Source organism: Ursus maritimus, unplaced genomic scaffold, assembly GCF_017311325.1.
Source record: "Ursus maritimus isolate PB19 unplaced genomic scaffold, ASM1731132v1 scaffold_19, whole genome shotgun sequence".
In the NCBI taxonomy this organism is placed as follows: Eukaryota; Metazoa; Chordata; class Mammalia; order Carnivora; family Ursidae; genus Ursus; species Ursus maritimus.
This window is the reverse complement of record NW_024424341.1, coordinates 44,732,035-44,757,121: the sequence shown is the minus strand read 5'-3', so window position 1 is coordinate 44,757,121 and position 25,087 is coordinate 44,732,035. Positions and strand designations below refer to the sequence as shown.

At 55.2% G+C, this 25,087-nt stretch overlaps 2 protein-coding genes and 1 long non-coding RNA gene across 7 annotated transcripts; 2 read left to right on the top strand and 1 right to left on the bottom strand.

Moving 5' to 3' along the window:
- Window positions 1–19: 19 nt before the first annotated feature.
- On the top strand, window positions 20–8,388 carry PROSER3 (proline and serine rich 3). 5 transcript variants are annotated; one of them, XM_008712129.2, is made up of 11 exons: window positions 20–333; window positions 1,171–1,267; window positions 1,577–1,779; window positions 2,642–2,769; window positions 2,876–2,982; window positions 3,665–3,747; window positions 3,849–3,988; window positions 6,655–6,830; window positions 6,948–7,917; window positions 8,004–8,085; window positions 8,199–8,388. In XM_008712129.2, the coding sequence occupies exons 1-11, from the start codon at window positions 323–325 to the stop codon at window positions 8,338–8,340; spliced, it is 2,139 nt and encodes a 712-aa protein (XP_008710351.2). In that variant the 5' UTR covers window positions 20–322; the 3' UTR covers window positions 8,341–8,388. The 5 variants fall into 5 exon arrangements, with proteins under 5 accessions (XP_008710351.2, XP_008710352.2, XP_008710350.2 ...); XM_008712130.2 differs by having other exon boundaries at window positions 2,873–2,982; window positions 3,879–3,988; XM_008712128.2 differs by having other exon boundaries at window positions 2,873–2,982.
- LOC103682519 lies at window positions 3,075–7,636 on the bottom strand. The gene is made up of 2 exons (XR_573414.2): window positions 7,500–7,636; window positions 3,075–3,376 (listed from the first exon to the last, which is right to left on the bottom strand). It is a non-coding gene; the product is annotated as an uncharacterized LOC103682519 (long non-coding RNA).
- Window positions 8,389–12,136: 3,748 nt separating the features above from the next.
- ARHGAP33 (Rho GTPase activating protein 33) lies at window positions 12,137–25,060 on the top strand. Its single transcript, XM_040632905.1, has 23 exons — window positions 12,137–12,306; window positions 13,036–13,141; window positions 14,222–14,319; window positions 14,397–14,481; window positions 14,847–14,927; window positions 15,031–15,168; window positions 15,601–15,693; window positions 16,182–16,304; window positions 16,397–16,474; window positions 16,556–16,622; window positions 16,706–16,765; window positions 16,860–17,012; window positions 17,095–17,197; window positions 18,386–18,530; window positions 18,609–18,691; window positions 18,776–18,883; window positions 20,220–20,365; window positions 21,004–21,157; window positions 21,242–21,387; window positions 21,465–21,539; window positions 22,632–23,306; window positions 23,398–23,789; window positions 23,883–25,060. Exons 2-23 carry the CDS (start codon window positions 13,115–13,117, stop codon window positions 24,666–24,668), a joined length of 3,816 nt encoding a protein of 1,271 aa, XP_040488839.1. The 5' UTR covers window positions 12,137–12,306; window positions 13,036–13,114; the 3' UTR covers window positions 24,669–25,060.
- The last annotated feature ends 27 nt before the right edge of the window (window positions 25,061–25,087 follow it).

Below are 25,087 nucleotides of genomic sequence, written 5' to 3'. Positions count from 1 at the left end.
TCCTAACCGCGAGCTCACCTTCAGGTCCTTTCCATTGGTTCACAGGCTTGCCAATTACTGCTGCGCGCTACGGTTCTCCAATCAAACATGCTCTCTCAGTCAGGCCGAAGTTACAGCTGGTTGTGCGACATCTCTCTTTGGCCACTTTCCAATTACTTTTATTTTCCTCTCCATCATTGGTCGCCTTGGAGGCCGCTCTCTTCCCGCGCGGGCACTCCCGGAGAGGGGCGGGCCTGACAGAGCATTGCTAAGCGACAAAGATGCGCGCGGGGTCAACCCAGTGAGGGAGCGGAGCTGGCGGAAGCGCCCAGGTGGCTGCGGAATGGACCGCAGGTGAGACCGATCCTTCTCCCGGGGACCACAGGAGGCTTGGGGAGGTCCTAGGGTGAGATTAACACAGCGTTGGGTTAGGTTTGCTAGGGTCCGGAGTCTTCGCTTTTTCAACCGCACTGGAACTACAACTCCCAAGATGCTCCAAATCCTTTGGCAGCTCCTGCCTGGACTTCACAACATCTGGGTCCCCTAGCGTCTTACGTTCCGCTTCCCAAATGGCTCAAAGGGCTTTTCTTTTTCCTTTAAGGGTGTCCAGTGTCATCTTGGGAATTAAATTTCTGAATTTTGAAACTGCCCCAGACTCCTGTGAATGTTGGTTTTGACCTTTCTTGCTTAGGCGGAGCCCAGTTACTGATGGGGATTGTAGTCCATTTACCATTTCCTCCTTAGTGTCCCCAGTACTTAAGGGAAATGTACAGTATTCGGGTTTAGCCATGGTTCTTAACCCGAGCTCCACTTCAAAATCACCTGGGACGGTGCGAAAGAGATGCAGATGACCAGCCCCCTTCCAGATATTATGATTCTTTTGGCTTGGGGTGAGGACAGTATATCTGTATTTTTAAACGTCTCCTAGATTGGATTCAGGGTTAAGAACCACCAGTTGGCAGTTACTTGGTTTTCTGAGACTGCCCCAAGGGCTGGTGGGAATCGAGCTTCTAGTATCATTATCTTGAATGTGCAGTGCTGCTTCGTGGGAATTATAGTCCATTTCTTCCTGGAATCTATGGGAATTGTAATCTGGCTCTGCCCTCCTCTTCCCAACCCTGAAACCTGACTCCACCCCATAGCCTCCCAACAGGGGGGCTCTGCCTGCCAACCTTCACTCTGCCCTTGCAGTCTGCCAGTTTTCTCCATCCAAGACAGCCCCTTTGAGGATACTCCCCTGGATCAAAGCCACTACTGGCCATCCCAAAGCCAGACCTGGCACCCCAAGGTGAGGACACTCCATAGAGAGTGCTGTGTGTGAGCCCAGTGGTGAGGGAGTGACAACTAGAGGGAAGGAGGACATATGATGAGAGATTGGGGGTTGGGGGATTAAGAGACAGTCCTTCCTCGTGGCTCTGCCCTCACCCAGTCCTCTGTCACCTGGATCTCCTATCGTAGCCTCCAGTCACTCTGAGTTGTTACCATTATGAGATATGTTTCCTCCCCTCTCGACTAAGACATACTTCATGTGTGCCTTCATTCCCTACAGGGATGACCCCTCAACCCTCACTTTCTTCTCCCCGTCTCCCTATCTTAGACCCTGAGCCCATCCAGGTCCCAGAGGTCCAGAAGCCCAGAAGCTCCCAAGGCTCTGGCCACAAGTCCCAACTCCTCTGAACGGTTTGAAGAGTCCTGGCCATCCAGCTTAGGGACCCCTTCCCCACCCAGCACCACAGAAGGACAGATGGGAGCCTCCCCACCACCCATCCTGGTTGACAGCAGGGAGTCCGTGGTAGCCAAGTAAGTACCAGCAGCCCTGGGGGGACAGGGGGGAAGAAGGCTTTGGATCAGGAGGGGCCAGGCTTCCCATAATAATCACCATGGCCAGAGTTGTTTATGCAGCACTTTTAGGACCACACTTTATGTGTGTTATTAAGAGCTCTGGAACTAGGCTGCCTGGGTTCAAATCCCAGCTCTGTCACTTACCCTCTGTATGATGTGGGCCTCAGTTTTCTTCATCTGTAAATTGGGGATATTAACAGCACATATCCCCTAGGGCTGTTTCAAGCTTTCAGTGAGTTACTGTCTATAAAGCATCTATAACGAGTGCTATCACATAGTGAGCCCTTTGATTTGTAGGACCCAAGTTCAGCTGCTTTAACAAACAGGCCCAAATTAAATGTGGCTAAAGCAAGATAGCATTTATTTCTCCCTCACCCAACAATCCAGACAGAAGCAACCAGGGCTGACATGGCAGCCCCTGGTTAAGGTGTCAGGGACACAGTTTCCTTCTCTCTTACTGCCTCCCATCACTAGGCTGTTGCCCTTTCCTTTATGGACCAAAATGGCTCCCAACCACATCAATTTTCCAGAATCACATCTCCTCATCTCATAACCCTGCTGGTCAAGAACCTAGTTATGTGGCCATAAAACTATAGGTACCCCTGCTAAATCTATCTGTAGAAGAGTGGCTATGTGCCCAGTATTATACAGTCTTATATAATATTGCATTACTCTGTAAGAGAGAACAGATGTTGAGGGACAAGTACTAGGTACTGCCAAAGTACTTGATAAACATCGCTGTTGTGATTGTTGTTGTCATTATTATTATTATTACATGGCTCTCCTCATTCACCCACCTCCCATTCTCTGATGCGCACAGGTACATAAACCGGTTCCGCCAGGCTCAGCCCACAAGCCGAGAGGAACGCCACCCTGCAGGCCCAACCCCAGCTGACTTTTGGTGGCTACGGCCTGAATCTCCGGACACCAGCACTCAACTTGCAGTAGGTAACAGCTTCAGTCCCATCCACTGCCGGCCTAAAACCTTTCCTGATCAGTGCCCCCAGCAGAGATTCGTCATGGCCTCCCAAAATCAACTGGGGCTTCTCAGCAGGAGCCAGTGAACCAGAAGGAAGACCCAACACAGCAGTCCCAACTCTTGCCAAGGTGGCCAGCGCATCTCAGGCTAAGGCTGTGGCACCCCTTCAGGAAATGAAGCAGGTGACATCCTCATCTACTTCCTTCCCTATGTACCTGAACTGATAGCACCAGCCCTGGGATAGAATTGGAGTCAATCCCCGATTCAAGGAAGCTTAAACAAAAAAGGAGGATTTATTGGCTAATGCAATCAAGAAATCCCAAATGTATATGCTTTCAGGCATGGCCGGATCCAGGTGTTTGAACACTATTAGGAGGAACTCGACTCTCTTGACTCTCTGTTCCTCTTTGTTGGGCTCAATCTCAGACAGGCTTTCCCTTTGAAGTAGTGAAGTTGGCTCCAGTGAATCTAGGCTTCTAACTTACATAGTTAATTCAGCAGAAAGAGGAAGATTTTCCAGTAGTTCCATCCAAAGCACCAGGCCTTACTCTCATGCATTCAGCTTTGAGCCAGTTGCTGTGGAACCAGAGGACAGATTGTTGTGATTAGCTAGGCCTGGTCAGGAAGGTGGGGGGTCAACACTCTCCCACAATAATGACTACAAGGAGGGGTGCGGATCCACAGAGGAGAACTGGGTCCCTCTTCCCTGACCCTGAGGAGGAGGAGCGGATTCCATAGAATGACTTACCAGCATGTGAGGATACCAGGGGGAATGCAGACCTGTACTCCAGGCCCTCTGTCCAAAGCCACTTTCCCAGTGTTCTTTGAGATGGGGGCTAGCCTCTAATCCCTCTTCCCTTGCAGAGCCTCAACACATGGAACTCATCCCTGCTGGACCTGGAGACACTGAGCTTGCAGAGCAGAGCTGCCAGGCTGCTCAAACGCAGGTGCCTTCCCTGCCCCCACCATCCTCCCCACTCCTACAGCTCCAAGCACCACCCACTGCCTTTGAGACCCCCGTTGCCTCCCTTCTGCTTTCTCACTACAGCAAGGCCTCCATCTCCTCCTCTTCACTCAGCCGGAGCGATACCAGCAGCTCCTCATTCCCAGTCAGCTCTGAGGGCCTCTCTCCCTTCTCTGTGACCTTGCCCCCTGACTCCAGCAAGGGCTCTGACCTCAAGGCACATGGTAAGTTCTGAGGCCAGGATTGAGAAGAGACTGGATGTGAATCCCAGCTGTGACACTTACCAGCTGTGTGACCTGGGGCCTCTCCGGGCCTCTCTGTTTCTCCAACTTTAAAACAGGGGTAATAAATGAGTTGGGGGATACAGGGAGCACTTGCTACGGGTCCTAACAATACCTATCATTAGTATGACAGGTTCTCTCTCTGATCCTGTTTGCAGTTCTGAACACAAATTTCCAAAAATCAGGTGGCTTTTTGCTCATTTGACCCCATACCTGATTGGACAGCAAAATCTGACCTAAAGAATACGAAGGCTGTTTATCATGTCTCTATATCTCATTGAGGGTGAACAGACATACTTTTTGCTATGGTGTTACATTGAACCACATGAAACTTTTGTCTTTGTCAGTAAAAAATGGTTGGATATGGACAAGTTCATAGTGTTCAACCAAATACTAATGTGTTTGAGCCTGGTGTACTGAGCCAGCCCTCTGTCGATGTTGGACATATGACGTGACTTTGCTGAAGCAGACAAACTGTTGAACTCTCAATTCCTGCCACCTGGAGTCTTCAGATTTCAGAGATGGGATTAAGGACCTGGGTTACTATTACTGCATGGCCAGGTCCTGGGACGCGGTGGCACACAGAACAGATGCTGTCCGTGTCTCATGGGGCTTGAGTGAGTGGGGCCAGGCAGGCGTGGTAAACAGGGAGGTGTTCCTGCATGGTGTGTGATCCTGGCTGAGCTCTCGCTTGTCTGATTCTTTGCTCTTTTTTGGCTTCACCTCACCTTTTATTCACCTCTCCTTCCTGAGCCTCAGTTTTCTCATCTGCAAAATGGGGATAAAACTAGGACCTTATGAGTTATCCTTCAGATTAAATTTATTCATTCTTTCATCTAAAAAACATTGAATACCTATTGTGGATAAGGCCCTGGGCTTGGGGATTCCACAGTGAACGAACCGTGTGTGGTCCCACCTTCATGGTCTTCACAATATAGTGAATGTGGGGCAGAAAATAGCTACATAACCCCACAAACAAATGTGAAATGTAAGCAGAAATGAGGGCCATGCAAGAGAGGATCGTGATGCTGGGAAGTCAGAGAAGGCCTTCCTGGAAGAGGTGCTGTCTAAGTGGAGACCTGAACAATGAAGGTGGGGACAACAGCCCTCTAGCATTTGCAGAGGACCTGAGGTGGGAGGGAGCATGGTATAAATAATGGACTAGAAATGGTGGGGTGTGGGGGGGGGTTGGGAGGGAATGAGAGTGGTGTGGGGTCAGGTGGAAGAGATTGGCAGGGGTCAGATTACATTGGGCCATGTAGGCATGGGAGGCATTATCTTAGGGAGGTCATTATCTTAGGACTGAGGAGCCATGGGAGGGTTCTGAGCAGGGAGGGATGTGATCTTTCTTGGGTTATTAACAGACTCCCTCTGGCTGCTGTGGACCCCCCAGTGAGAGATGCTGGCAATTTCTCTTGGTCCAGAGCCTGAGGAACAGAGTAGAGGGAAGTGGCCAGGTTTGAAAGTAGAGTCACAGGATATAGAGGGGAGTTGGGGAGAGAGAGATCCAGGATGACACCCCCCTTCTCTATGCAGCATCAGATGGTGGGGCATCTAAGAGACAATGGGAGCCCTACTGATCATGACCGATGAAGTTATGCTCTGGGTGATGGGAATGATGTCCATTTGCCCCATTGAACTGAGGACAGTTCGTGGCCCTGCCCTTGGTCACTGCTGTATCCCTAGCACAGGTCTGGACCCTGCATTTCAATATAATAAATAGTTCATTTGGCATTTATGCCATAAATTCTGACCGCACCAGGCCTTGTTCTTGACACTGTGGATATAGCAATGGTCAGACAGACGAAAACCACTGCCATTGTGTAGCTGGCATTGTGAAGGGAGAGAGAAGTAAGCAAACAAGTACCACACCGAATATGTTAAAAGGTGAAGAGAGCTAAGGAGAAACCTGGAACAGGAAAGGGGACAGGAAGTGGTAGGGCTGGGGGGTGCTGCAGTTTTAAATAGAGTAGCCAGGGAAGGCCCCGCTAAGAAGGTTATACTGAGCCAAGATCTGAAGCATGGGAAGGATGGAACCCTGTGCATACAGGAGGCACAGCACTCCAGGCAGTGGGAAGCACAAATGCAAAGGCTTTTGCTTTTTATCAGGACAGGGGAGGGTTCCAGTCCAGGAGGGCCCTGATCTGACTCAGGTGTTCCTAGGCTCCCTCTGGCTGCGGGGGTGGGGGGGCGGGGTAGACAGATTGGGAGGACAGAAGTAGAGGGACCAGAGAAGAGGTTGCTTTAGGGTTGGCCCCAAGAAAGGGCAGTCACGAGGAGGAGAAGTGGGCAGATTCTGGAGGATCTGTCTTGTTCACTCTTGTAACCACAATGTCCAGAACAGTGCCTGGCATATAGGAAGAACTCAATAAATATTTGCGGATGAATAAAGAATTGAATGATGACAGGTTGAGAAGCCCATGAGTGCTCTCTCCTCTGACCCTGCCCCTTTTCTCACTTCCTGCTTGGGAAAGGAGCTGGGACATTGTCTGGAGAGCCTGTCTGAATACCTTTCTGGTACAGTTGAAGGGTATGTGCACAGGCTGTCCTTGGTTTGCTCCTCACCCCAGCTGTGGCCTTATCCTTCCTCCTTCTACTTACCCCCACAGCAGCACCAGCACCTGCCCCCGTCCCTGCTCCAGCCCCGGTCTCCTCCCAGGCACCCCTGCATCCAGAGGATGACATTCTATACCAGTGGCGGCAGCAGCGGAAGCTTGAACGGGCTCGAGGAGGGCAGGGTGATGGAACCTGGGTGCTACCCCAGACTCCTGCCCTCACCACTCCAGTGAGCCGGGGGAGGGAGGAGCCTGAGGGGGCTGGAGGGAGGGATGCTAAGGGAAGCTGGAGGAAGGGGGAGCCAGAAGGGGACTGAAGAGCCCTCTACCCTTTCTCTCCCTCTCAGGTCCCTGCCCCTGTTTGTCTACAGGCCCTTCCTACCCCTGCAGAGACCCTTGGCTCCCTGGGAACCCAGCCTACCTGCGTCCCACGTTGGGCCACTGTGGCCCGGCCTGGGCCCCTGGAGGCCTTCTATATGGAGAGGCCTCCTATTCCCCCAGGGTTCTCTCCACACATCTTTTGGGGCCCCAGCCCCCCTGGGTTCTTCTGGACCCCACAGTCTGGACCTTGGGTATCTCTTGGGGCCATTCCTCCCACACCCTCTACCCCTGCGCCTCCGGCTGCCACACCCATGCCCCCGGCCTCCACCCCGGCACCCACAGCCTCCACCGTCCCGCCCCCAGTCGCCCTCCAGGACCCGCCCACTCCTGCGCCAAGCAGCGCGGCCCAGCCTGAGAGGCAGGACCCCAAGCCTCGGAGTAGCAGAGCCCCGCGCCAGGAGTCCGCTGGGACAGTCTTGGCAGCCGACGAGGGACCTGGCCCGCAGCTCCGAGGCGCCCTGGGCCAAGTAGTATCCGCTCGGCTCTTCCCGGACAGCCTGGAGGACACGCCCCCTCACCTTGAGGGCCCATCTCTGCCCGAGGCTGAATCTCTGAAAGTCAAGGCCGCACACCCCCAAACCAAGATTGCGCCACCTCGCTCCGAGGTCACGCCCCCTCTATCTGGATCACGATTTCCCAAGGCACGGACTCCGCCAGGTCGGTCTAAAGCCGAGTCTCGGAAAGCCAAGGCCACGCTCCCCCTAGCGGTGTGGGAGTCTCGGAAAGACAAAGACACTCCCTTGGCTGAAGCTGGGGATCCGCCGCGCAAGGTCCCGCCCCCTCCAGCTGAGGAGGTGTCCACTTGCGTCGAGGCCCCGCCCCCTTCCTTCGAGGCGGGGTCTCTCGAGGCGGTGGCTACGCCCTCGTCCGCTGCTGAGCACGCCCCCTCAGAAGAGCTGCTCTGCCAGGCCGCCCGACTTCTGGAGGCTGCAGAAGGTGAGCTGCTGTGCGTGCTGCCGGATCTGGATGGCAGTCCAGCACCTCACGAGTCGACCTCCTGGCGCTCTGCCTTTTACTCCTAGACTCTGACGGCAGCGAGTTCCAGGACGACCCGGTACTTCAGTTGCTAAGAGTTCAGAGGGCGGAGCTGAGACGGCAGAAAAGGTAGACCATCACCAGGATCTACAACACCCCGTTCCCAGAGCCATCCACCACCACCCCAGACCCCAATCCTGAGCACATAACCTCAGCCTCTACTACCCTGGCTTTTTTTGTAGGAAAGTGGACGCCCAACTGTCACTCTTACTGGAGCACACTGAAGACCCAGGGACTTGGTCTCCTCCAACCAGGTCACCTCCCAGGTCCCCAGGAAGGCGGCTGCGGAGGGAAGGAGCTTCACTTGAGACCAGACGACGTTGAATTGTACAAATTATAGTTTTCCCAATAAAAAAATTTTTTTCCACGTTACTGATTGCCTCTGAGAAAGTCGTTCTGGAAAGGCTAAGGGTCATGCTAATTCAGAGAAATAGCTCTCTCCCTCCCCTATCCAGCTCCTGCCCCACCCTCACTCTAGTTCCTTACCATTGGCACGAAATCTCTTCTGGTTTCCCCTCTGAGGAATTGTTTCTGAGGTTAGGACTGGGGAGGGATTCTGGGCCAGATGTCAAGCAAGACTGGGACTCACCTTAGTTGACTCTCAGCTCGGAAAATGGATCCTCCTGTCTCAGCTAAGACCAAAGGGCTGTTCTCTGAGCATGAAGCTAATGGGTTCATCAGAGTGCTGGGCAGTGGTCAGCCCTCAGTCCACAGCCTGCTTGAGCCAGCAGCAGCATTTAGCGTGCTCATCCCTCCCTCCTTGAAACACTTCCTTCCCCTGCTCCCAGTGTCCCACCCTTCTCCTCACCTCTCTGGTCACATCTTGTCATTGCCCCAGCCTGTCACTTGAGCATGTCCCAGGTCCCCAGCCTTAACTATCTGTATTCATTCCCAGGTGCTCTCATCTAGTTTCACCACTCTAACACCCATCTCTATTCTAATGGTCCCCACATTTCTATTTTCAGCCTAGACCTGGCTGTGAACCTTACGCTCCTATATTCTGATACCTGCTCACCATTTCCATTCAAAGGCCTAAGAGACGTCTCAAACCCCACAGGTCTTAAACTGAGCTCTCAATCTTCTCCCTAAACTTGCCCCTCCCTGCTTCTCCTGAGCTCCATCCCTCCAGCTCCTCAGGCCGAAATCCTCCTGGCCCTTCTTGACTTCTCTCTCTCACTCACCCCACTGTCAGTTAGTTGACTAGCAATTCCTTTAAAAATCTATCCAGAATTTAACCTTTCTTCTTCCACTGCCCTCACCCCAGTCTAGGCTACATCACCTGTCTGGACTATTGAAAAACCTATTGTTCTGTCTGTAAATTCTTTGACACACTTCCCATTAAAAAGTAGAGTCCGTGTCCCTTCTCTTTGAAACTAGGTAGAACTTTGGGGACTGCCTGACCAAATAGAATATAGAGGAAATGACACTGCTTTAACTTTCTAAACCAGATTAGAAGAGATGATACAATTTCCACCTGGTGGCCCTGCATCCCCTCTCTTTTGTGTGCTTTGGAGCCCTGGGCTGCCATATAAAAAGTCCAGTTGTCCTGCTGGGTATGGATTTTGGTTACACAGTGTATGCATTTGTCAAAATTCAGTGAAAATTCTGAATTTTATTGTAGGTAAAGTTGACCTCAAAATAAAAACATATATTGAACTCTAGTTAAATATATGCATGTTGAAGTGTTTAGGGGACAGTATACCAAAGTCTGTTATTTATGTTGAAATATATCCAAAAAATAGTAAGATTAATGAAATAGAATGAATAGAGTAATAGGTGAATGTGACATAAAGTAGATACAGTAAAATGTCAATGGTAAGATCTAAGTGGTGGGTATACGGGTGTCTTCAACTTTGCTGTATATTAGAAACTTCTCATAATAAAATGTTGAGAATGTATGATCAGGATTATTTTAATATCTGTATTTATAAAAAAGGGAGAATAGAATAGGTTTCTGTTAAAAGTAGCTCCTTGGGGCACCTGGGTTGCTCAGTTAATTAAGAATTTGCCTTTGGCTCAGGTCATGATCCTGGAATCCTGGGTTTGAGCCTCACGTCGAACCCCATGAACCCCACGTCGGGGTCCCCGCTCAGCAGGGAGGCTGCTTCTACCTCTGCCCTTCCCCATGCTTGTGTTCTCTCTCTCTCAAATAAATAAATAAAATCTTTTTTTAAAAGTAGCTTCTGTATATCGTGGACATGATATATATTTGTTTTCAGCCTTTTTGAATAAACCACACATTTAAATGAAATCAAAAAGAAGGAAGTCGCTGTTTAGATATAAAGAGAAATGAAAGATGTTTATAGTAGCAGAACCTGATCTAGTTGGGAGGTGACTGGAGCCTAGAAGGATTTCCGAGGAAGTTACATTTAAGCTGAGACAGGTAGGAACTGACAATTGTCAATTATCTAATTGACAAAGGGCCATCCTAATTACTATCGCTGGATTATAAATCATCCCCAAAACTTAGTGGCATTAAACAATCATTCTATTATGTTCATGGATTCTGTGAGTCAGAAATTCGGACAGCGCACAGTTGGGGACAGTTTGTCTCTGCTCCATGATGTCTAGGGGTTCAACTGGAAAGACTCAAAGGTGACTCAACAGCCAGGGGAGGAATCTCTGGAGCTTCTTCACTTACAAGTCTGGCACCAGGGCTCAGATGACTCCAAGGCTGGGCTCAGCTGGAACTGTGGACTGTAGTGCTCACACATGGTCTCTCCATAGGGCTTGGGCTTCCTCAAAGCATGGCTTCCTGGCCATAGCTGCACTTCTCACATGATGCCTCAAAGCTCTAGAGCTAGTCAGTGCAGTAGACAAAAAGGAAGATGCGTTGCTTTTTTGCTACTTAGCCTTGGATATCACATAATGTCAATTCCACTATTCTCTGTTGGTTGAAGTTGTCAGTCTTGCCCAGATTCAAGGGGGAGGGGACATAGACTCCAGCTTTTCATGAAAGCAGAATCAGAGAATTTGCAGTCATGTTTTAAAACCACCAAAGGGGTTAGTGGGGGGGGGGGTGAGGGGAGAGTGCAGGCAATGGGAACATCATATAAGAAATCCCTGTGATGGGAGTGAGGTCAGCAAGTTCAGTAAGTTGAAATAAGTAACTCTATATTGACCCCCTCCCTCAGCATTCCCTTTCCTCAATCCCTGCTTAATTTTTTATCCATAGAATTTATCACCTTCTAATTTTCTATATTTTTGAACATTTTGTTCATTGTCTTCTCCCACCAGCGTTTGAGCCCCATGTGAGCAGGATATATTTTCCTTTGCTTTGTTTACTGATGTAGCCACAAATTAAGTGATTAGAGTTTTTGAATGAATGATTGAATGACTCAAAGCAGTAGTTTCTGAGGTGAGGAACCCTGTTGAGAACATGACTAATGGAAAAGTTCTCTTGGAAAGGGCGTTGTTATAGTGTATTCTGGGCCTGGCTCAAGTCAGAGGCGGAACTCTTGGGACTGGCTTTATGGGAGGCGTGGTCACGTTCTGGTGTTGCGGGCGAAACCAGTTCTAGGAAAAAGGAGTCAAGGCTGGAGGCCGGCCTGTAAGAAGCAGTAGAGGAGGAAGCAAGGACAATGTCCAGTGGGAAGGGCGAGGCCCAGTCCCAGACTGCCTAGCATTACGTCCCAGACAGGGTATCTGAGCCAGTGAAAACCTTCCATGGGCAAATGCCCTCAGTATTCTGTGGGCAGTGTCAGGGTCGGGACCGACAAGATGGAGCTAAAGGAGGGAGAGCTTGAAAAGCTGCTTGGCGGTGGAGAAAAGCTCTGAGGCCATGGAAGAATCCAAATAAGAATGTCAAAGGGGAGAAAAAGTGTCGGAGGACTGGTCAATGAGAGTGGACTAAGGGAAGGGCCCACTGGTTAGCGTCGGAAGTGTTGGAAGCAAAGCATAAAGAACCTAGGGGTGTGTCTCAGGAGGGCAATGACAGCCAATGAAAAGCAGTCATGGGCGCGGCGCTGTCAAACTTCGCGGGGCGGGACTGAAGCGACCGAGCCAGGGATGGGACCGAAGCCTAAGCCAATGAAAACCCTCCGGGTGGGCGGGGTGTCGTCCTAAGGCCAAGGGTGGAGCCAATGAGAAGCGGCGCCGCGTCCCCGCTGCCCCCGCCTCCGTGGGGCGCGCGCCGGAGCCACGGGCAGCCGTTAGGGGCGGGGCCTGCAGCCGCCCGCGCGCGGCTCGCGCCCTCCCCTTTGTGTCGCCATGGCGGCGGCAGCGGCGACGAGGACGACGAGCGAGGGGTCGAGCGCGGCCGGCGCCTGAGGAGGCTACGCTACCATGGTGGTGAGGGGCCCACGCGGCCGTCAGTCCGTCCGCGTGTCAGTCTGTCCGCGCGCGGCCCCGCCCCGCGCGCCCCGCCCCCGGCCCCGCCCGAGCCCGCGGCCCGCGCCGCCCCTCACCCCTCGTCGAGGTTCCTCTCGTCTCCCCGCAGGTCTTGGGCCGGAGCCCTTTCCCCGGCCCCGCCCCCTCAGTGTGCATCCTGTTCCACGCCCTGGATGGAGGTGACAGTGGCCGAGGACCCAGGCTTGGGGGGATGGGCTAGTCCCGGGAAGGACCCGCACCCCCAAGTGCCCCCCCTAGGGACCTGCTGAAGCTTCCTGGGTCCTTCACCAGCCCCCATCCCACAGCGGTCCTCAGCGTCTTCTCCCAACAACCACCCCTCCCTGACTAGCCCCCTCCCCCTCCACCACCAGCCCCTTTGGTGGTTCTTGAGCCCCACCCCCACCCGGCTCCATCCTCAGCCTGACCCTTTTCTTCTCCTCGTTCTCACTCCGTTCAGCTCCCTTTCAATCAACCCTCCCCTACCCCTGCCATCAGCCTGAACCTCAGCCTCTTCAGCATCTCCCCTCTCTTTACTCCACCCCAGTCCCAATCCCAAACCAGCAGTATACCTCTCGCTAGATCCTTGGGTCCTTCTCCATCTTCTTGTCCTCACCCTCCCTCCCCACCCCCTCCCCACCATGCTGCTCCTGCTCATTCATCCATTCATTCCCTCATTCGCTCACTTAACAGACATTCCCTGATACCTCCTGGCAGACCCCATGTTCCAGGCGCAAAGAGATTCACATCCTGTCCTGCCTTGGGGAGCTTCATGGGCTGGAGAGGGACAGAACCGAGGGTGAGACCCAAGGATGAACCTGGGGTCGCAGTTATATGAAGGAGGGAGAGGCTAAAGCCCAGCCTGGGAAATCCTGATCTGGCAGCTGGTTAATTTATTCATCAGATTTTACCTGGCTCCTGCTGTGTGACTGGGCATTGGAACCCAGAGAAGAATCAGGCTCAACCTTACTTGTGAGGAGCATCCATTCTGTGCCCAGCTCTGTGCTGGACCCTGATCCTGGGGAAGTCACAGTCCAATGGGGGAGATGGACTTGTCACCAATATTTCAGAGTGCTCAGGGCTGGGATGGGAGAACTTCAGGGGATAGAGGGGTCTCGAAGAGGAGGCTGACAAAGCCTGGGTCAGGGAGAACTTCCAAGAGGAGGGAATGAGAGAGACAAGACCTGAGGGATGAGGAGGAAGGAACCTACTGAAAGGATGGGGAAGAGCGTTCCACGCAGAGGGAACAACCTTTGCAAAGGCCTAGGAGGAAACAAGAAGATGGTGCTTTTTTTGGACTCTTAGAAGTTTGAGAGCTCTGAGAGTGGAGGCTGTGGCGGCAAATGGGGCTGGAGAGGTAAACAGACCTGAGAATTCAGACTTTATCTTGAAGATAACAGGGAGCCATTGAAGGTCTATGATCTGTGGAGAGACAGGCAGATATGTGTGGTATGAAAATTATACTGGCACTTGCTGTGAAGAAGCTAGCAGGAGGGGAGAGGTTAGAAGCAGGAAGATTGATAAGATGGGAGCTGTGATTGTCCAGACATCAATAAAAGGTGTGGAGAGGCACATAGGGGAGATAACTATACCCTGCAGGGGCTGAAGGAGGGCTTTAAACAAAGAGAGATGGTACCAGCATGTGCTCTCCTTGCCTCGCCTTCAGGCTCTGCTCTTCCAGCCTCCCACCCCAGACAACACACAAAGAAGCAAGCCTAACCTTAGTTGCCTTCACCTCCCCCTGACCTACCTTCTGCTCCATGCAGGACTGCCTGTGAAGCAATTCGGGCCTTCGTGCCCAGGCTCACAGATAACAATGCCCCCGTTGTCTCTCTGCTCCCATCTCTGGAGGCCTCTGATTCTTCTTTCTGTTCTACAGGCTCGCAGCACTGACAGCCTGGATGGCCCAGGGGAGGGCTCAGTGCAGCCCTTGCCCCACACTGGGGGGCCCAGTGTGAAGGGGAAGCCTGGGAAAAGGTGAGGTGAGGGTGAGGCTCAGCTTAGGAGGGGGGCCAAACACAGGAGCCGCCAGTGATGTGTCACCTGTCCCCCAGGCTCTCGGCTCCTCGAGGTCCCTTCCCCCGGCTGGCCGACTGTGCCCATTTCCATTATGAGAATGTTGACTTTGGCCATATTCAGGTAGGAGGGCTTTGCACTCAGGTGGGAGGGTGAGATCTTACCCAAGCCTGAAGCAATATCAGCCACTTTACCCCTGAAACCTATCTCAGGAATAGCTATTTCCCCCATCTGAGCAGTCAGTGGCAGGAGTTGTAGGGTGGAAGGGGAGAATGGTTCATTCATTCATCCATTCGTTTCTTTATTCATTCACCTAACTTTTTGTTAGGTGTATGCTCTGTGCCAGGACCCTGTACTTTGAGACATCACCTGCCCTCAGGGAGGCCCAGGCAGGGGACACAGATTCATCTCTAGATAGTGCCAACCTGGAAAGGTCAGGACTGGGACAAAAGTGAGACCCTTACCTGGGCCTTTGTTTCCCTCTACAGCTCCTGTTGTCCCCAGAGCGTGAAGGCCCCAGCTTCTCTGGAGAGAATGAGCTGGTGTTTGGGGTGCAAGTGACGTGTCAGGTGAGGCCACCCCGTTCTCATCTGGCCTGACAGACTGGTCTTCATGGTTCTCAGCTCAGTGTCATGGGACTACTGCTCCTTTCTGTCCCTCCTGCTCCCACAGGGCCGTTCCTGGCCAGTTCTCCGAAGTTATGATGACTTCCGGTCCCTGGATGCCCACCTACACCGGTGCATATTTGACAGGAGGTTCTCCTGCCTCCCAGAGCTTCCCCCACCCCCAGAGGGGGCCAGGGCTGCCCAGGTAAACTGTTGTCTCAGCCCCCGCCTCAGCTCTGGTGTATCCTCTGGTGTGTCCTCATGAGCAATGTGTGAAACCATCAAGAGAGGATAGTTAAATATTTAAACACTGGTATGGCCCAGGTTCCAACCAGTCAGAATGGAGAGGCCCAGAATGAAACTGCAGTGGGAGGCTCCTTTCAGTTTTAGGATCATGAGGCATTCCAGGGGATTCAGTGGGAGAGTCAGCATGGCCCGGACCCATGGGGGCACACAGGAGCTTGGCATAGCCTGTTACTAACTGATATGGAAATATTTCAGTGCTTACCAGCGGAGCAGCACCCATGCATTCAGGCTGTATTTCAGTCCTGCCCAGAGGTGAGCTAGGGCAGTATAGGAGGGCCGCAAACTCTCTCAAGGTCTCCTCACAAAAGCCCCCCTGACAACTTGCCCCCAGATGCTGGTACCACTGCTGCTGCAATACCTGGAGACCCTGTCAGGCCTGGTGGACAGTAACCTCAACTGTGGGCCTGTGCTCACCTGGATGGAGGTGGGCCCAGGAAGGGGGACTTGGAGTTGGGAGTGAGTGAGGGATGTCTGAGGAGCAAGAACCAGTCTGAGAGTGTGTGTGGGCACAGAAGAGAAATGAGCCAGAGCAGAGGAGTGTTTGTGTGGGCACATACCTGTGAGAGAGAATGAGTGCGTGTGTGTGCGTGTGTGTCAGCAGGCATTGGACTGTGGGGATGGGAGGATTTCAAGATATATCAGTTAGAAATAGGTTTGACTGTAACTCCTAGAACGTCTGTCCAGCAGTGGCTCAAACCAGTAGGTTTTCGGAGAGCAGATGTGCAGTGTCTGCTCTGGAGGATGAGGGTACAGGGGTGTCCTGGGACATGAGAGGAAAGGAGGGGCTTTTTTGGGCAAGAATTTAGGTGTTTGACCAATAGCTCTGACTGACAGAGGCTCTTAGGTAGGGGACAGGTAGCAGCCTCCCCCGGGCCCTTATTATCTCCTCCTTCTGGCCTTTCTCCATCTCAGCTGGACAACCACGGGCGGCGACTGCTCCTCAGTGAGGAGGCCTCCCTTAACATCCCTGCAGTGGCCGCTGCGCACGTAATCAAACGGTACACAGCCCAGGCTCCAGATGAGCTCTCCTTTGAGGTGAGGCTGTGGGGAAGCCTGGGCTTCCTGGCTGGGCTCCCCACTTTCCCTGTCCCTTCTGACCCTCCCTCCAATTACCTTCCCCCTCCCAGGTGGGAGACATTGTCTCCGTGATCGACATGCCACCCACCGAGGATCGGAGCTGGTGGCGGGGCAAACGAGGCTTCCAGGTGAGCCTGGCTTGGGTGGACGGGGGTCAGGGCACTGTGCCAGCTAGGGTGGCCTGCTCACTGACCCCAAACCCTCCTCAGGTCGGTTTCTTCCCCAGTGAGTGTGTGGAATTGTTCACAGAGCGGCCTGGTCCAGGACTAAAAGGGGGTGAGTGCCGGGGGCACAATGGGGAGGCCTCCCTGCATCCTTTGCCTGTCGTCCATTCTTTCCACCCATTGTTCACCCCACAGATGCCGATGGTCCCCCATGTGGTGTCCCAACACACCAGGGTGTCTCCTCTCTAACCTCAGGTAATGGGAACAAGAGGCCAGGCCCCTGCCCACCCCACTCCCCATAAGACCAGTGGCTGCTCTGACACTCTATGACCTGCCTTTCCTCCCACAGCCGTGCCCCGGCCACGTGGGAAGCTGGCTGGCCTCCTCCGAACCTTCATGCGCTCCCGCCCTTCTCGGCAGCGGCTGCGGCAGCGGGGCATCCTGCGGCAGAGGGTGTTTGGCTGTGACCTTGGAGAGCACCTCAGCAATTCAGGCCAGGACGGTGAGGCCCCATGTCCACCTGCTCAGCCTACTCCTCCCACCCTGTTGTAGCCTGCCCAGACCTGAGCCCTGCTTTCTCCCAGTGCCCCAGGTACTTCGCTGCTGCTCCGAGTTTATTGAGGCCCATGGGGTGGTGGATGGAATCTACCGGCTCTCAGGAGTGTCATCCAACATCCAGAGGCTACGGTGAGGGCCCTCCACCAAGTCCTTCCTTCCACACACACTTACTGAGCATTGTCTCTATTCCAGGCCCTGTGCCATGTGCTGTGGACACAGAGTTATCTGGGTGAGGGGACGGTTAGGAGAGCTTAGGGTGGGGTTGGACTGGGGCTGGGGTCAGGGAAGGCTTTCTTGAAGAAGTGACACCCAAGCTGAGGCCTGAAAGGCAAGAGTAGAATAAGCATTGGAAGCAGAGATCAGTCTTCATTGAGTACCCGCCACATGCCACACACTAGGCACTGGGGACACAGACACTTCTGCCTTCGCGGGGTCACACACTGGAGGAAGAGACAAACAAGGAAATGAGAGAGTGTACTAGTAGGTGACAAGTGCTGTGGAGAACAATAGAATGGGGTAAGGAGGATCGTAGTATGTTGGGGAGGGAAATTGCAGTTTTAAATACAGTGGGCAGAGAAGGCCGCCTGGCGGAGGGCTTGCTCTAGAGGAGGTGACAGGCCAGCTGTGCGGACGTCCTGGGATGAGCACCCACCGTGGTGGGAACAGTTAGTACAAGGGGAAAGCAGCAGGAGTTCATGTCCCAGAAGTAAATGCGGGCAGTGTACACAAGGCCTTCTGTTAGGATACTGTTGGGATTTTGCCTTTTACACAAAGTAAGGGGGTAACCACAGGAGGGTCTGAGCTGAGGAGGGACAGCATGAAGAACAGTCTCAAGCGGGAAGCAGTGAGGCATGAGCATCGGGACTAACAGGAGGCGTGAGGTGACGGTGTGGAGCCTGGGGCTCTGAGAGACAAGGCACGAGGTCACATGAGAGGGCGTTCACCCAAGAGCAGTGGGACACCACCGGAGAGTTCTGAGTGGGGGCTGCTGGGATTTTGGCCACATTTTCCAGTGACCTCTTGAAGCCAGGAAAATGACTGGAGCATGCGTGGTCATGCTCTGTATTCAGATGGCCTCAGGTAGCCGCAAGCAGGAGCCTCTCCCACCTGAGCCTCAGTGTCCTCCTCTGTAAAATGGGGGGCACGCCCGTTGAAGCACACAGAGTTGTTGGGGGGTTCCGTAAGGTTCTGCCTCTGAAGAGCCCAGCACAGGAAGAGGGTGGCATCCATGTGCGGACACTCTGAGAGGTGGGGGAAGAATACAGCCATGTAGGTCAGCTCTGACCTGAATCTTTCTTCTTGACCTGGTGGCCTCAGGCATGAGTTCGACAGCGAGAGGATCCCTGAACTGTCCGGCCCCGCCTTCCTGCAGGACATCCACAGTGTGTCCTCCCTCTGCAAGCTCTACTTCCGGGAGCTGCCGAACCCCCTGCTCACATACCAGCTCTATGGGAAGTTCAGTGTGAGTAAGGGAGCTGGCAAGGTTGGAGGGTGTGGGGATGCCTCGGCCCACCCCCATCACGCCTATGCATCATCTCAGGAAGCCATGTCCGTGCCTGGGGAGGAGGAACGCCTGGTGCGTGTCCACGACGTCATCCAGCAGCTGCCCCCGCCTCACTACAGGTAAGCCAGAAGGGGCAGGGAAGGCCTGTGGTGGGGTCCCAAGGGAGTTGAGGCTCAGGTGTTCTCCTCCACTCCCATCCTCAGGACCCTGGAATACCTGCTGAGGCACTTGGCCCGCATGGCGAGACACAGTGCCAACACCAGCATGCATGCCCGCAACCTGGCCATTGTCTGGGCACCCAACCTTCTACGGTAAGCGGGCAGCTCACAGCCTGCCCCCATCAGCTTCCTTCCACAGGCTGGGCCTCAAGTCTGCCCCACACTTCCCACCCAGAACCCACACAGCTTTTGTTCTCTGATTCATCTCATTCAACACCTATTTCGTAAGGACCTCCTGGGTGCCAGCCCTTGTTCTCAGCACCGGGACCTGGTAGCGAGCAAGATCCTGTGCTCCTAGACTCACATTTTCATGGGGAGATGGACAATGAACTATCAACAAGAAAAATAGAGAATAAGGTCTGATGGTGATGAGTACCAAGGAGAAAGATTACAAAGCAGGGAAAGGAGATCCACGGGGTCATGGCATTTTGAAAGTTTTGAGTGACAAGGGAGGTTTCCATAAGAAGTCTTCCTAAGGCCAGTAGCAGGGTGAGCCCCAGAGCATTCGATGGTGACCAAGGCAGAAGAGCTCTCTGTCCTAAATAAAATAGGTGGTCCATGAGATGGTGGATATAAGAACTATTAGGACAAAGGAAAAAAAAGAGAGAAGGAAGCTTAGGACTTTAAATAAAGTGGGTGGGGAAGACTGCATTGGGAAGGTAACATTTGAGTCAAGCCCTGCAGGAGGCGAGGGAGGGGCCTGTGGGGATATCTGGGGAGGAGCAGACCAGGCCAAGGGAAGGCGAGTGCCAGTGTCTGGAGGCTGAAAGGTGCCTGCTGTGCTGGAGGACCACAGGGAGCCCAGTGTGGCTGGAGTGGGTGAGCAAGCGAGGGAGCGGCTGAGGGGGAGGAGACGATGATGTCAGAAGTGATAGGGCACCAGCTACAGGAGTGACTTACGGGGTCCTGGGTCATGGTGAGGACTTAGTTTCTGCCAGGACGGAGGTGCAGCCAGGGGAGGCTCTGAGCCAGCAGGGCCCTGACATCACAGGCTCCCTCTGGTTGTGGAGGGGAGCAGACTGCAGGGGGCAGGACAGACAGGGAGCCCAGGGAGGAGCTGCTGTGACGTCTGGGAGTGGGAGGATGGAGGCTGCGCCATGGTGGGGAGAAGAGCTTAGAATAAGGAGATATTTTTGTGGGTGGAGCAGACAGGGATTGCTGAGAGATTGGATGTAGGTGTGAGGGAACAAAGGAGAGGGGTCAGGAGCAACACCCAGAGGGATTTGGCCTGAGCACTCACTGAGATGGGGAAGGCAGGGAGGTAGGGGTTTGGGGAAAGGTTGAGAACCCAATCCTGGATGTGATCACTTTGATAAGGTCGGAGGTGTTAGATGACGTCATTTCTTCCATTGGCTCCCCATTTCGCCTAGCTGGAACCCACCAGCTGGGGCTCAAAGCACCTGGCCTCCCTCCCCCTCCTCCCATCCAGGTCCATGGAACTGGAGTCAGTGGGGCTGGGTGGGGCAGCAGCCTTCAGGGAGGTACGGGTGCAGTCGGTGGTGGTGGAATTCCTGCTCACTCACGTGGATGTCCTGTTTAGCGACACCTTCACCTCTGCTGGCCTCGACCCTGCAGGTATGCCCATCCCACCCCCTGATGTCCTGGCTACTGCCCCCTCATTGTTAGGGCTGCAGTGGGAGGGCAGGTGGGCTCCCAGCCCTATCCCTACCCCACTGAAGCTGGACCTCCCTCCTGGCTCCTTGAGGACCCCGCCCCGGCCTCTCCCTCCCCTCCCCCCCCTTCTCATTTCAGCTCCTACGCTCAGGATCCCCACTTCTTGGCCCGGACATCGTTCTTCCTTCACCCCTTGTAGCTCCTGGGGGCTCTTGGGGCCATGGGTCAACCAGGGAGGAGGTGGGAGGTCCCCAGACTTGACCCCGCCCCGGCCCCACCCAGACTCCCCGCCCTACCCCGGACCCCAGCCCAATCAGGATTCAGCACGTCGGAGGGCCCTCTGGCCCGAGGTAACTGAAGCCAGAGCCGCTGCCCTCGCTGGCTGTTGGGAGCTGCCTCCTCATCAGCTCGTTCTGCCTCACTCCTCCTCCTCACCTGCCTGCTGCCCACCCATTCCCGCCTGATCCGCCCTGGCCCCCTGCCTTGCCAGCCCGGGTGGGCACGCTGCGGGGCCGGGGCTTGGGCTGTAGCGCTTGGCTTTGCCTGTGGCCTTGAGTGGCCCCCTGAGCTGACAGCTGCCCCCTTTCCCAACTCCCTAGGCCGCTGCCTCCTCCCCAGGCCCAAGTCTCTTGCGGGCAGCGGCCCCTCCACTCGCCTGCTGACGCTGGAGGAAGCCCAGGCTCGGACCCAGGGCCGGCTGGGGACTCCTACCGAGCCCACCCCTCCCAAGGCCCCAGCTTCACCTGTGGAAAGGTGAGTGGGATGCTGGTGGGAGCACAGGGCCAGCCTGGAGGCCCCAGATCTCAGACTGCTTCCTGTGTCTCACACAAACCCCAGGAGGAAAGGGGAGAGAGGCGAGAAACAGCGAAAGCCAGGGGGAAGCAGTTGGAAGACCTTCTTTGCACTGGGTCGGGGCCCCAGCATCCCCCGAAAGAAGCCTCTACCCTGGCTGGGGGGCACCCGCGCCCCACCGCAGCCTTCAGGTCAGAGGCCGCCGTGGGTGTAGGGTGGGAGGGGAGGCACTCCGGAGTGCCCATGACCATCCTACTTCTCCTCGCAGGCGGCCGACCTGACACAGTCACGCTGAGATCTGCCAAAAGTGAGGAGTCTCTGTCATCACAAGCCAGCGGGGCTGGTGAGCGCTGGGTGGCTCATCCCCAGGCCCTGGTGGAGCTGGGAGGGTTGGGGGCCCTGAGGTGGCCTCTAAATGTACTTCAAATTTGGGGCATTTGGGGTGGTTTTTTGTTTTGTTTTTTAGTTCCTAATGTGGGCATGAGGTGCAGGGTGCTAGATAAAGCCTCACCCTTGGTTCATGATGTACTGTGATCATTGGTCCAGGCAGGGGCCTCTCAGGCTTTTATTCACTCCTTTTGAAAAAAATCTAAATAATAAATCGAACACCGGTGAACCCACTGGCCAGAACTAGAAGAGCCCCACTCCCTCACCTGCAAGCTCCTCCCCTCTCCCATCTGCTGCCCCTCCACCGGAGGGGACCCTAGATTTGATGGGCAGCATCCCCTTGCTCTAAGGTCTTACTTACCACCTGAAGGCCTCTGCCTAAGTAACATATGGCACAGTCCTTGCTGTTTTGAAACTTTAAAGATCTCCTAAGAAAGGGGGTGTGGTGCTGGATATGGAACTTGACTTTCTGCTCGCTGCCACCCACGTGGCGGAGTGTAGTTCAGGCTCATTCCTCTTGGCTGCTCTCTGGTATCCGTGTGCGGCTCTCCCATCAGAGTCGCTTGTCCATCCGACTCCTGAGGGGCCTGGGGGCCCTGGTGAGCACTCCCGGCACGGCCACACTGTGGAGAGCACCCCAGGCACCCAGGAGCGGAGGGTGCCCCGCAGGCCATGCTCCTGTTCATGTTCCACCTACGTGAGGAGGCAGGATCATTTTCCAAACCTGGTTGCCCAGTCTGCACTCCCCATAGTGAGAGCCCAGGAGACCCTGCTGGACTCCTGCTCACCAACCGCGTGCTTGTCAGATGTCAGTCTTGCCTTTGGGTGTAGAAGGAGTCTCATCATGGCCTTGCCGTCTCTTTCCTTTCTCACTGTGAGTCTGAACAGCGAAAAGCTCTCCCTGGATTTGCAGCCACTGGGACCCTATCCAGGGAGGCGCCTCTTCTTGTAACTTCCCTAGCCTAACGCACTGGGTGATGTACCCTACTATTACTGCTGTATGGCTATGTCAAGTTCTGGCCCCTGACCTAACTGCTCCCCCTTCCAGGCCTCCAGAGGCTGCACAGGCTCCGGCGACCCCACTCCAGCAGTGACGCTTTCCCTGTGGGCCCGGCACCAGCTGGCTCCTGCGAGAGCCTGTCCTCGTCATCCTCCTCCTCTGAATCCTCCTCCTCTTCGGAGTCCTCATCCTCTGGATCCTCAGGAGCTGGGCTGGGGGCACTCTCTGGGTCCCCCTCACACCGAACCTCAGCCTGGCTAGATGATGGTGACGAGCTGGACTTCAGCCCACCCCGCTGCCTGGAGGGGCTCCGGGGGCTCGACTTTGATCCCCTGACCTTTCGCTGCAGCAGCCCCACACCAGGGGACCCGGCACCTCCCGCCAGCCCGGCACCCCCAGCCCCTGCCTCTGCCTTCCCACCCAGGGTGACCCCACAGGCCCTCTCACCCCGTGGGGCCGCCAGTCCTGCCTCGCCCACTGCCCTGGACATCTCAGAGCCCCTGGCTGTATCAGTGCCACCTGCTGTCCTGGAGCTGCTGGGGGCCGGGGGAACGCCTGCCTCAGTCACCCCAACGCCAACCCTCAGCCCCAGCCCAGGCCTCCGGCCCCATCTCATCCCCTTGCTGCTGCGGGGAGCTGAGGCCCAGCTGAGTGACACGTGCCAACAGGAGATCTGCAGCAAGCTGGCGCTGCCTGTTCCCCGGGGAGCCCAAGGCCAGCATGGTGAGTCTGGCTAGCCTGCCTCATGCCCTGATCGACCCTGATGCTGCACCCGAGACCTGGCTGACTCCTCTTCCCATTCCTCCCTGTGTAGGTCCTGGTATGGATTCACCGCTGCTGCCCCCACCCCTGTCCCTCCTGCGCCCTGGGGGGGCCCCACCCCCACCCCCCAAGAACCCAGCACGCCTCATGGCCCTGGCCCTGGCTGAGCGGGCTCAGCAGGTGGCCCAGAGACAGAGCCAACAGGAGCATGGGAGCACCCCTTCTGCTCCCCACTCCCCTTTCCACCCTTCACTGTCGCTGGAGGTGGGCGGTGAGCCCCCAGGGACCTCAGGGGTTGGGCCAGCCCCCAACTCCCTAGCCCACCCAGGTGCCTGGGTTCCTGGACCCCCACCCTCCCTACCAAGGCAACAAAGTGATGGGAGCCTGGTGAGGAGCCAGCGGCCCCCAGGGACCTCAAGGAGGGGACTCAGAGGCCCTGCCCAGGTCAGTGCCCAGCTCGGGAGAGGTGGGGGGTGCAGGGCGTGTGGGGATAAGCCAGAGATGGCAGCTCAGTTCCTGTATTCTGTCCCCTCACAGGTTCCTACTCCCGGCTTCTTCTCTTCAGCCCCTCGGGAGTGCCTGCCGCCCTTCCTTGGGGTCCCCAAACCAGGCTTGTACCCCCTGGGTTCCTCATCCTTCCAGACCAGCTCCCCAGCCCCAGTCTGGAGGAGCCCCTTAGGTCCCCCTGCACCACTTGACAGGGGAGAGAACCTGTACTATGAAATCGAGACGGGTGAGGGAGCCCCCTACACTGGCCCCACTAGGTCCTGGAGTCCCTTTCGCTCTATGCCCCCAGATAGGCTCAATGCCTCATATGGCCTGCTTGGCCAATCGCCACCACTCCACAGGTCCCCCGACTTCCTGCTCAGCTACCCACCAGCCCCTTCCTGCTTTCCCCATGACCACCTTGGCTACTCAGCCCCCCAGCATCCTGCCAGGCGCCCTACCCGGCCTGAGCCCCTCTATGTTAATCTAGCGCTGGGGCCCAGGGGTCCCTCACCCGCCTCTTCCAGCTCTTCCTCCCCTCCTGCCCACCCCCGTAGCCGTTCAGATCCTGGCCCCCCAGCCCCCCGCCTACCCCAGAAACAGCGGGCCCCCTGGGGCCCCCACACCCCTCACAGGGTGCCTGCACCCTGGGGAACTCCAGAGCCTCTCCTGCTGTACAGGGCAGCCCCACCAGCCTATGGGAGGGGGGGCGAGCACCACCGTGGGTCCTTGTACAGGAATGGGGGGCAAGGAAGGGAAGGGGCTGGTCCCCCACCCCCCTACCCCACTCCCAGCTGGTCCCTCCACTCTGAGGGTCAGACCCGAAGCTACTGCTGAGCCACAGCAGGGAAAGACCTTCCTCCCTTCCCTTCCCCCTCACTGATCTTGGCCCAATTCAGTCCCTTGTTTTGTATTTTCTTGAACTCCTGACCCTTACCCCAGGTTTCTAACTTTGTAACTTGTTTCTGATGTGGGTCCCTAACCTGTTATAGCTTCCCTACCCTGGGCCGAAGGGCACACCCATTCCCCACCCACCATCCTCCCATCCTGGGGGCTCTCGCACAAATCTGAGGGCTAGGCTGACACCCTGTCTTCCCTCTCCCTCCAGGAGCCCCCAACTTGTCCTGACCTGTGCACAGGGGGTTGGGGAACAGCTCCTGCCCATCTCCCCCCCACACGCCCCACTAAACCATCTGACAAAATTAATGAATAAAACCAGTGAAAACATGGCTGCTAGTGTCATGATGGGGCCAGAC